Here is a 12,365-nt window from a genome sequence, read left to right on the forward strand (position 1 = left end):
GGAAGAAAGTCTGCCGACCATTGGGAGGGGGGGGAAGAAAGTCTGCCGACCATTGGGAGGGGGGGGAAGAAAGTCTGCCGACCATTGGGAGGGGGGGGAAGAAAGTCTGCCGACCATTGGGAGGGGGGGAAGAAAGTCTGCCGACCATGGGGGGGGGCGGGAAAGAACTTCTGCCGAGCATGGGGGGGGGAAAGAAAGTCTGCCGACCATGGGGGGGGGGAAAGAAAGTCTGCCGACCAAGGGGGGGGGGGGAAAGAAAGTCTGCCGACCATGGGGGGGAAAGAAAGTCTGCCGACCAAGGGGGGGGGGGGAAGAAAGTCTGCCGACCAAGGGGGGGGGGGGAAGAAAGTCTGCCGACCAAGGGGGGGGGAAAGAAAGTCTGCCGAGCAAGGGGGGGGGAAGAAAGTCTGCCGAGCAAGGGGGGGGGGAAAGAAAGTCCGCCGGCCATGGGGGGGGGGAAGAAAGTCTGCCGACCATGGGGGGGGGGGGAAGAAAGTCTGCCGACCATGGGGGGGGGGAAGAAAGTCTGCCGACCATGGGGGGGGGGGAAGAAAGTCTGCCGACCATGGGGGGAGGGGAAGAAAGTCTGCCGACCATGGGGGGAGGGGAAGAAAGTCTGCCGACCATGGGGGGAGGGGAAGAAAGTCTGCCGACCATGGGGGGGGGAGAGAAGTCTGCCGACCATGGGGGGGGGAAGAAAGTCTGCCGACCATGGGGGGGGGAAGAAAGTCTGCCGACCATGGGGGGGGGGAAGAAAGTCTGCCGACCATGGGGGGGGGAAGAAAGTCTGCCGACCATGGGGGGGGAAGAAAGTCTGCCGACCATGGGGGGGGGGGGAAGAAAGTCTGCCGACCATGGGGGGGGGGAAGAAAGTCTGCCGACCATGGGGGGGGGGAAGAAAGTCTGCCGACCATGGGGGGGGGGAAGAAAGTCTGCCGACCATGGGGGGGTTGAAAGTCTGCCGACCATGGGGGGGGGAAGAAAGTCTGCCGACCATGGGAGGGGGGGGTGAAAAAAAGTCTGCCGACCATTAAAGAAAGTCTGCCGACCATGGGGGGGAAAGAGAGTCTGCTGACCATGGGGGGGAAAGAAAGTCTGCCGACCATTAAAGTAAAATTACTTAAGTAGGGCTATCACCAAATGAAGAAAAAGATGACAACAAGAATTCAAGACAAAAGAGAGAGAGAACAGATATGATAGTAATGGTGGATGGATATGTGCGTGTGTGCGAGTGTATACCTGTCCTTTTTTCCCCCTAAGGTAAGTCTTTCCGCTCCCGGGATTGGAATGACTCCTTACCCTCTCCCTTAAAACCCACATCCTTTCGTCTTTCCCTCTCCTTCCCCTCTTTCCTGATGAGGCAACAGTTTGTTGCGAAAGCTTGAATTTTGTGTGTGTGTTTGTGTTTGTTTGTGTGTCTATCGACCTGCCAGCGCTTTCGTTCGGTAAGTCACATCATCTTTGTTTTTACATATATTTTTCCCACGTGGAATGTTTCCGTCTATTATATAGATATGATAGTAAGGCATACCAGGAATTCCTCACTTGCAGCAATTTCTCTCAATCCTTTCTGAAAAACACCAGCAAACCTTTAAGCCTTACACGAGCCCTGTCCTTGTCTATCTGCTACCAGAAACAAAACTATTTTTATTATCATTCTCCCTGTGGACAGGTACTGTTTGACAGTGAGGAATACCTGGCCAGGCAACCACAGCCCCACATCAACTGCAACAACACTACAAACAAATATTAAGAAATGTATAACATCTGATGAAGAGTTGCTTTGCAACTCCAAATGTGTAATGGAAAAATAAAATATGTCTACCATTCCATAAGGCTGTTTCAGACGTTTCTCATAATCTTACCAAAATTGCTCTAAATGACCCCATTCTTTTCATGCAAACAGCTCTGAAAAGTCTAGACACCTCTCACAGGGACTCCCAAAATTGCTTCCATAGAATTCCTTATTCTAAGCTGACACAAACATCACCTCCCAGCCCTAGAACACTACCTTTCCAAATGGCCAAGTGAAAATTTTCATAAAATATCATTTATTGCCACCCCAGACCAATTTTATCCTTGCCCATAGCTATTTCACTTTTGAGGGTCAGAACTAAAAACAAATATGAGAAGGGGGGGGGGGGGGGGCTGCTATGGCAATCAGGATGGTCCCATCTCGCATCAATCATTTCATGTACTCCCCAAGGCCCAGAAGCTTGTACAGGTTTATAATGACATCTCTGATGTCTGGACTCATGGAGTAGCAATATTCCTCCACTTTCTGTAACAGCTTAACTGCTTTTCCAAATGAATTCATCTGGTTCTTTTACAAATCCATAGCCATGTTTCTTGATTATGACCAACATTTCATTGAAAACATTTAAACATCTGCGCAAATAAGACCATTCAACAAGAGGCAACAATAACAGCATTTTTCCAGCTACCGCCCCATGCAATCTACAGCTACATACATATTCTGCAAGCCACCGTGCAGTTTGCAGTAGAGGATACCTCGTAACACTGCTAGTTGTTTCCTTTCCTGTTCCATATGCAATTTTATATAGGACCGGAATTTTCTCGGGTTCTCCTCAGCAAGGTGTTTTTTACTAAGGTAGGATGGTGGTAGATGTATGCTTCGTGCATCTATCTTTTTACAGCCACACGAATTTCTATTAACTTTTTCCTGTCATCATTTGCGTGTTCTCTTTTGAATCGCGAGTGCAACAGTCTTCGCTTTCACAGTGTTTTGTTTTTTATTGAGCCACAATTACTTGTCACACACTTCTCCAAGGTGTGATTAACATTCCATTTCAACTTTACCCATAGTTACTCTACTTCTAACACACTGGAACTAAATGATGTCCACTCATTGTCTAAGTGGGATACAATCAGTGCTCTGCTCTTCCTAGCAAAAATACTCTCCTTATTTTCTTGACTGATTTATGAATTGACATGTGGATAAAGTCAGGCCTGTTCGTAGCTACAAAGTCTCAAAATTTCCACTGCATGTGGGCCAAAGCCATCTGGCCATGGAGCTGACTTCTGATTCGCAAGCCACAGTCCTGCTGGTCACAACTGTGACTCAGGATGGGAGCCAGACCAATCTTCCACAGATGAGGAACCGATCTGCCTGTTGTAAGGTATTCAACTCTGGTGCTAGGGTGGCACAAGTACCACCTTACTCGCTGTACACAGGGACCGCCATCCAGGCCTTCCTTCGTGTCGCTGTCGGATCTTTTGCCTTCATGTCATCTTGACAACTGACTACAAGGATACGCAGTATACTGACAATGAGCCTAAGTGCAGCTTTACTCGTCAAGAGAGCTGAGGCCTCCTATGGGCCGCAGCACTGATCACAGGCAACGTCAAGGCATGCACTTATCAAGTTCCTTGGCAGGCACCGACGTGCCATATCGCATTTTCAACCGGCACAGACTCCGCACAGTCACTGCTAGACAGAGCTGTGAAGAAGGCAGAGTGATTTTAAAACTTTTGCCAATAAATGATGTTTCATTAGTGCCCCGGCCCTTCACAGGATCACTCACCCCACTCTTTGCTCCACCTCCTGATAACATGACCACAGCTCTGCTAGTAACACTACTTTCCACTCTGCCTTTATTTTCTGGATTGAAGCTGGCTCCGTGTTTACCAATGTACCATCTCTGACCACCTTCCTCTCTCCTCACCCCCCCCCCTCCCTCTCTCTCTCTCTCTCTCTCTCTCTCTCTCTCTCTCTCTCTCCTGCCCCCCCCCCTCCCTCTTAGTCTCTCCTCAATTTCTTTTTAGCCTTCCCAACCATATTCCCCTCTCTCCTCTCCAACAAAGGAACTATTAGTGCCAAAAGAGAGTTAAAGGGTTCTTTTTATTCTTACAATCATTTCTATGTGTCTATATTAGCAGTCCTATAAAATTCAACACCTATCGGTAAGTACTGACCAACCATTCTATCTTATAATTTATTAATTTTTCCCAATTGCATTTTCCTTTCATGCAGTTAACTGTTTCAACACATCAATTCTCAAATTTTTGCTTCAGAAATGTACAAAGTGAAAATAGGCCTTCCCCATTATCAGACTTCGGTCAAAATGCACGAAGAGGTCTGTGATGGTCCCAGCCAAACAAACTAGGCAGATACCAGAATCGATGGAAAGAAAACAGGACTCTATAATAGAAGCAAAAGAAAACATCATATAGAAGATAAAAAATATCTTCAAGTGCAAAATGCATACTTTTTCTCTCACTACAATCCACCATAAGAATATCTTCAAATATAAACAACAAACGGCTTTCAAAACTACATTTCGTATTTACTTTAATTCATAAAGGTGTTAACTAAAATATTTTTAATGCATAGAAAACATCCTTTTCATGAACAGGAAAATCCTAAAGTGATCAATGTTTGCCTTGCACAAATAAATTAACAAACCTTTCAATCAGATCAAATATGAATTCACAATTTACTAAGAAGTTTGCATTGCACCATTCAAGAGATGAAGAAAGTAATTTCTTTCAACAATATAAATGAAACATTCCTCCAAACTTTTAAGAATCTACAGAAAATAATTAAACTATGAAGTATTTTAATGAGGTAGTAGAACATGGTTGTCTCATAAGTACAATCTTTCTTTTACCTGTAAAATATGTTGTTTATTTGCTTCCTTATATATGAGCGAAGTCCAAGAAATTTTCCATAAATTCTATGCAAAGTTGTCTTCAGAAAGTCTCTCTCTCTAGGATCTTCGGAATCAAATAATTCCAACAACTGTAAAAGTTAAAATGTAATTCAACAAGGGGCACAAAATGCATGTTTTGGATGTTCTGTCATTCACGACTAATATATCTTAACATAAATACACATTAACATTTTTCTCTCTCTCACACACACACGCACATGCGAGAAGGGGTGGCTTTTCGAAAATGGAACTTATTTTCACTAAAAGTGTAAGTTGCTACACACACTCTTCACAGACAAACCATTACAACCACGAACAGCATCTGTACAGAAAAAGTTTCATTGCAATGTATTCTCCATGATATTCAAGTGCGATAAAAGGCTTTCCATCAAACTTATTTTACGCATTGTATCTTAAATTTTATACAGTTACAAACAGAGCCCCATTCCAGTTATGTAGCAGGTTACAGTCAGCAGCACACCAGATATTACTCACACACATAGCAAAGTTAAGCGACAGGCCATAAAGTGAAGAACATTGCAAGTGCACGATCGATGCTGATAATTTCCTGCCTGCAAGATAGCACAAGTGTGATGGAGACACAACTTATCTTGCTGTTAGGTAGTCAAGTGGCATGTGGCAAAAAAGGTCCCAGACCCATGGCATAAACTTGTAATGTAATTAACTGTCAGAGATAAACTTTATCTCATGCGAAAAGTACGATGCCCACAGTAGAGAGTTAAGGTAACTTCATTATGTTGCCATACAATGTGTTTAATTTATTTATTTATGAATATTTTCTTTTATGATAAATAATGGATTTGTTTGAGATGTTAAATGTTGTATATTTATATGTATTTATGTATATGTGTCTTTGGAGTTTATTAAGGTCAGAAGACCAAAGAATCTGGAATGCAGGAATGTCTGCAACTTCCGGGCACATGCTGGCTTGCCCGCCACTTCTTTGTCTGTATTGGAGGGAGATGGACGTGACCAGCCCAGTATAATGCATTTTTAGGGTATCAATGTTCGAAGTGAAAATATTGTAGTTACTAAATAAAAAGTATGAATAAATATTATTTTTAGCCGAAAGTAATTCGAATCCGGTAGTGTTTATTTCAAACAAGAAGAAAACCCAGGCCATGCTTGTTAGAGTAATGTTTTGCAGACAAAACCCCTAGACAAACGAGATCTGCAGTGTGTAGTCTTTCAGCAGCTACTAATAAATAAGCCTTGCTGAAATTGTGCTGGAACTACTCGTATTATTATCAATTACAAACACGTGGTGCAAATGTGGTCCTACCACAACATACCGCGTAAGATTCCACATCATTCAGTTATCAAGAAACGAGATAGGTAACAACCAGTACAATATGGTGGCGTCGTCCGGGATTATTGAAAATGTTACCGAAATAAACTACCACCGAGATTGCGAAGAAAACGACAGAATTCGTACATCCTGGCTGAGAATGTTCAAGGAAGTCGTATGCTGATACCTTCAAGACAAAGGAAGTCGAATGCTGATACCTTCAAGACAACGGAATGCAGTTACTGGAGCAAGAATAACGGCGCAATAAGTCACGAAAGAAGAAAAAAGTGTATAGTGTTGTGCAACAAAAAAAAAGCAATATTCATATAAGTGTAGTGTTTGTGTTGTGAATTCCATCACGCACCGATCAACAAAGAAGACGTTATAAGAAAATCAGTAAACTGTGAGTAAGATAGTTTAGAATCCTTTAAAAAAGATAAATTTGTTGTGTTTTGTTTATTCCTGTGTAAAAAGATGTAAGTTATTTAAAGACACTGATTGCTTAGAAAACTGTGAAGAATTAAACTTAGATTCATTCTATGAGTGGGCTGAGAGGAGCACCTTGCTGGAAAATAGTTGTTCAAATGATCAAAGTGTATTAGGAATTAGAGAACTTATGAAAGTGTCTGGTGGGCTAGGAATGAAAAGAGCACCTAGTAAGGATGATTTAAATGTGTATCTGCATACTGAAGGTAAGAGTGCAGAGGATAGAGATGATAATTTTTGTGATGTTGATTGGGAAGAAAAGGAGATTGAGGATAGTAGTGAAGATAGATGTTTTATTGGTGTAAGTGAGGAGTTGGAAGCTTTAGGGATTACTAATATAAAAGAGGATAGTAATGAAATTAGCGAGGTACACATGAACACACTTGACAATTTCAATGATAAGGATGCCAGAATTTCAGCCGATGAGTTATTTGATCTTAATACATGGAAGAAAAATGAGAAGGAATTGACAGCAGGTAATCTTAACAGCATTAGGGGAGTAGATGATGAAATGTCAGATAGTGAGCAATTTTTGTTTAACTTATGGGTTAACAGTAGTGCCATTAAGGATGATGAAAATTTCAGAAAGGTAACACTTGATATATGTGAAACTTTGTATCCAGACTGGTGGCATAGAATTAAGTATCACGTTGCACAAATGTTAAGAGAGAAATATAAAGGAGAGACACACAATAGCACAAATGAATGTAGTTGGATTAATGAAATATTCAGGAATAGTAATCAGGCCAAAGAAAATGCAATTAGGGTAATAACAGCATATAACTCTGGTAGTAACGATACAGGTAAGGATACTGGAAAGGGATATGGATTCAGTGAAATTGAAGATGACTTATTAGATGAGAATATTAACAAAAAATTTGACTTTGATGTAAGCAGTCCGTTTATTGATGTGCAGATAGGATCATGGAAAGGAAAGTGTTTAGTGGACACAGGAAGTCAAGTATCTGGGATATCAGAATCATTAAGTAAAAAACTGAAAACTAATAAGGATTATGTCGAGTTACCTGTGGTAGGAATTAAAATAAGAGGTGCTACCGGGAAGGACAGTAAGTCAATAAGGAGTCAGGCTTTTATTACTTTTGAAATTGAAGGAGTATCATGGTCACATGGGTGTCTTGTCATTCCTGACCTCACAGAGGATTTTATCCTAGGCATGTCTTGGATAACAAAAGTAAGTGCAGCATTTGATTGGGCAGGGCAGAAATTAATGATGACTCTACCAAGTGGTGAAGTCATCACTACGAAACTTCTTCAATCAAATGTGTTTTGTATGAATAAGACTGTGAACAGTATTGAAGTTACAAAAGAAGGTAAGTACATTGAAAGCCATGTCACAGATTTTGATACAGACGAGATAGAGTTTGAAAAGTTGGTAAATGAAAAAGTAGCCGAAGCTAGAGAACTAACTGAGAACCAAAAACAAGATTTGAAATTATTTTTGTGGGAATATAGTGATGTATTTAGCAATATACCAGGTAAAGTAGTTGGATACCAATGTACTTTACAGTTGAAGCCACATGAACCTTTCTTTACAAAACCATACAGTATTCCAATCTCGAAAAGGGTAGCAGTGGAGAAAGAATTGCAAAAGATGGAAGTGTGTGAAATCATTGAGAGGAGTATAAGCCCTTATAATAATCCCTTAGTCACTGTAAATAAACCTAATGGACAAGTCAGACTAGTACTAGATTCCAGACAGTTAAACAAATGTCTATACAGAGAATCTGACCACCCAGAGAACATCGATGACTTGTTTTATAAATTTAAAAATATCCAAATTATGTCAAGCCTTGACCTAACTTCAGGTTTTCATCAAGTACCTCTTGCAATTAGTTCTAGAAAGTACACTGCTTTCTTATACAATGGGAGATGTTACCAGTATTGTGTAGTGCCTTTCGGATTAAACTCATCAGTCGCCGAATTTATAAGGGCACTAGACTATGTACTTGGCCAAGAAGTTGTGTCAGAATTAACAATTTATGTAGATGATATATTAGTTTCAAATCAAAGTTGGGGGGATCATTTGAAGTTATTGAAAAAGGTGTGTGAGAAACTCAGAAGAGGTGGTATGACATTAAAACTGGAAAAATGTAAATTTGGTGTGTCAGAACTCAAATTTTTAGGTCATGTCATTACTAAGGAAGGGATAAGTGCAGATCCGGAGAAAATAAAATCTATCGTAAACTTTCCATCACCTAGAAACCGGAAACAATTAAAGTCTTTCTACGGACTCTGTGGATTCTATCGAAAATATGTAAATGGACAATGCCTTAATGTAACATGTTTAAGCAACTTACTTAGAAAAAATACTCCATGGAATTGGTCTGAAGAGTGCCAGAAAGCATTCGATAAAATTAAGAATGAACTTTGTAAGAACAGTCTTTTACACAGACCAGATTTTAGTTTGCCATTTTGTCTTCACAATGACAGTAGTGATTATGGACTAGGAGCAGAACTATTTCAGGAGAAAGTTGTGAATGAAAAAAATCTTCATTGTACCATTGCATTTGCCAGCAGAATGTTACTTAAACATGAGAGAACATACACTGTCACAGAAAAAGAATTACTCGCAGTACACTGGGCGTTTACAAAATTTAAAACATACCTGTTGGGACACAAGATAAAAGTCTATTCAGACCACAAAGCTTTAAGTTACTTGCAGGAGTGTAGACTATATCACAGTAGATTAACCAGGTGGGCAATGTTCATGCAACAGTTTGATTACGAAATTGTGTATATTAAGGGATCAGAAAATGTAGTAGCTGATGCTTTATCCAGGTTACCAGTAGGAGATCAGGAAATGTTTGATCAAGAGGAAGAAAAGGAATTTAAAATAAGATACATGAAGGGAATCCAAGATGAAAAGCTCATAAAGACACTTTGCAATAACATCAGGAGGGGACAGAATAACGATCCTAATTGGAAATTGGTTAAGGACTGTTTAGGCAAAAGAGGGTATGATAAACTTGACAAGTACTATAAGGTCTTTAAGGGAACACTCTTTAGAAGAACAGATGTGGACTCTGACAATTGGAAGCTATGTTGGCCAGAGTGCGAGGCAGACAAATTAATAAAGTACACCCATGATAGTTATGGTCACTGTGGAATACAGAAATGTGTAAAAAAGTTACAAGAAAATATCTACTTTTATAACATGGTAAAGAAGGTGAGGAACGAAATATCAACATGTGACAAATGTCAAAGAGTAAAAGTAAGCCACAGAACATGTCAGGGAGAAATGCAGAACATCATTCCAGATAAGCCATTAGATTTAGTAGCTGTAGACTTTTATGGACCTTTACCTAAAAGCAAAGGTGGCCATTGTTTTATATTCGTCATGGTTGATGTATTTTCCAAACTAATTAAACTTTATTCTGTGCGAAAAGCTACAAGTAAAGAGATCATTACAAAAATTGAGAGAGATTACTTCAAGAGTGTAGGGAAACCTAAAGCTATACTATCGGATAATGGTTCACAATTTGTTTCAAAAAACTGGAAAGCATTCATGGGAAAAACTAACACAAAACATATCTTGATATCCGTGTACAACACATCTTCAAACCCAGCAGAAAGGTACATGAGAGAAATAGGGAGACTTTGTAGGACATATTGTAGTCACAAACACCCTAGTTGAACCGACCATGTAAACAACTTCGAGGATATCATGAACAGCTTGCAGTATAGCTCTACTGGGTTTTCACCATATGAAATTATGTTTCATCTCAGACCAGCAAATCTTATTTCTGAATTAATAGACTTTCCACAATGTAGCTTAATATCAATGAAAGAGCGTGAAGAGATTGTAAAGAAAACCATGAAGAAACTAGGTGAAGCTAGGAAAAACAGACATAATAGGAAAATAAAGGCTACCACATTCAGAGTAGTTGACCATGTCTTAGTGAAATCCCACGAACGATCAAAGTTACTAACAGCAGAACTCAAGAAGTTCTTTGACATTTACATTGGGCCATTTGAGATTATTGAGAACCCCCATCCAAATGCGTACCGATTAGTATATCCCAAGTCGAGAAAGCTGTTTGGTCTTAGGAATGTTGTTTCTTTGAAGCCGTATATTGAGAAAAGAGCAAACTGAGCCTAAAAACATGCCTTTATCTGGAAAGAATTTTACTGGAAGTAAAGAAAGAAAGAAAAAAAAATGCAGTCACCATACTATGCCATGTAACACATCTCATGCAAAACGATGTTGTATCTAGACTGATTGTCACATAATTCTATTATAAGATTAGATTTCATGATTCCTATGTGTTTTTTTTAAGTAATTTTACAGTATTTAATGAATTGCAAAATATGTAAACTTGATAAATAAGGGATTTTATTTTACTGATGATGCTAGGAGACAAGACATGTCACCCACCCTCACAGTTTGAGAATAGCAAATCTCCTAAATTTTGAAATCTTGTTCATTCTCTTAAATAGACCATAATGCTTTAAAAAAAATTGTATAGTTAATAGAATATATTTTCTTGTATATGCAAGTGTGCTTTTGTTTTACATCATGCTCACCATAACTGTTTTTATTCAGCTCTGTTTATAACCCCATAAAGATACTTTGTTGGCTTATTTTGCCTCTTAATTTTGATATCACATAATTTACAAGGCTCATGAGAGAATAGTGTTGTTGAATTGAAATACTTTTGCAAACTCACTGATGATATAGGAGTTAGTACTATGTTTGTTCTAATATGAGAAAATGTTTTAGCTTTAGTATTATTTTATAGTAAATTTCTGGGCAACAAATCGACATATGTATTTATGTTGTGAGACAAAGGTGGAAGTCAATGGTTGATGAAAGAATAAACAGTTTACTACAGTTGTGATAAAAAGTTGTATACAAGCCACGACAATGATGCAATTTCTGTATCGGACTGACAAGTGGACCAAGGTACACTTGTAAGTCCTGGTGGGCTATTGTAATGTAATTAACTGTCAGAGATAAACTTTATCTCATGCGAAAAGTACGATGCCCACAGTAGAGAGTTAAGGTAACTTCATTATGTTGCCATACAATGTGTTTAATTTATTTATTTATGAATATTTTCTTTTATGATAAATAATGGATTTGTTTGAGATGTTAAATGTTGTATATTTATATGTATTTATGTATATGTGTCTTTGGAGTTTATTAAGGTCAGAAGACCAAAGAATCTGGAATGCAGGAATGTCTGCAACTTCCAGGCACATGCTGGCTTGCCCGCCACTTCTTTGTCTGTATTGGAGGGAGATGGACGTGACCAGCCCGGTATACCGTATTTACTCGAATCTAAGCCGCACTTTTTTTCCGGTTTTTGTAATCCAAAAAAACCGCCTGCGGCTTAGAATCGAGTGCAAAGCAAGCGGGAGTTCTGAAAAATGTTGGTGGGTGCCGCCACAACTAACTTCTGCCATCGAATATATGTAGCGCCACACAGGCATGCTTTGTAGGCACAAAGATAAATACTGGCACCAAAATCTCTGCGTCAGTAAATAAATTAAAAAAAAAAAAAAAGTGGAAGCCGAGCCTTTTTCCTCCGCCCAGAGTTTCGACCAATGCATTTTGGTACATTATCCAACGAAGTAAATACAAATTCTGTATTGCTGATCTTCGAATGTAGCAGCATTTCAATGTACTACGAAAATCCGACTGGCAAGACTGTTTGGGATGTTTGTCAATATGGCCAACTCTACGTTCTGAATTTTTTCCTACCTGTGAGAAGAGATGGTTGCTAATAGGAGCTTTTATGAATTGTGAATCACATGTAGTATTCTCTTCGCCATAAGATTAATACGAATATAAACATTTTGCCATGTATTGTTTCGTGTTTGCTACTATCTCATTTAAATCCTGTCTGCCTAATAAACTACGAAACTAGAGTGAG

The 12,365-nt window shown here is 39.5% G+C and overlaps 1 protein-coding gene across 5 annotated transcripts in view; it reads right to left on the reverse strand.

Annotated features, from left to right (window-relative positions):
- The window catches only part of LOC126202869 (serine/threonine-protein phosphatase 2A 56 kDa regulatory subunit gamma isoform), a 408,052-nt gene that overhangs the window by 89,708 nt on the left and 305,979 nt on the right, over nt 1-12,365 (reverse strand). For all 5 annotated transcript variants that reach the window (XM_049936933.1, XM_049936922.1, XM_049936904.1 and 2 more), the window contains one exon: nt 4,632-4,762. In XM_049936933.1, coding sequence (XP_049792890.1) covers nt 4,632-4,762 — 131 coding nt within the window. The remainder of the gene's footprint in view (nt 1-4,631; nt 4,763-12,365) is intronic.

The sequence above is a fragment of the Schistocerca nitens genome, chromosome 1 (genome assembly GCF_023898315.1).
Source record: "Schistocerca nitens isolate TAMUIC-IGC-003100 chromosome 1, iqSchNite1.1, whole genome shotgun sequence".
Classification (NCBI taxonomy): Eukaryota; Metazoa; Arthropoda; class Insecta; order Orthoptera; family Acrididae; genus Schistocerca; species Schistocerca nitens.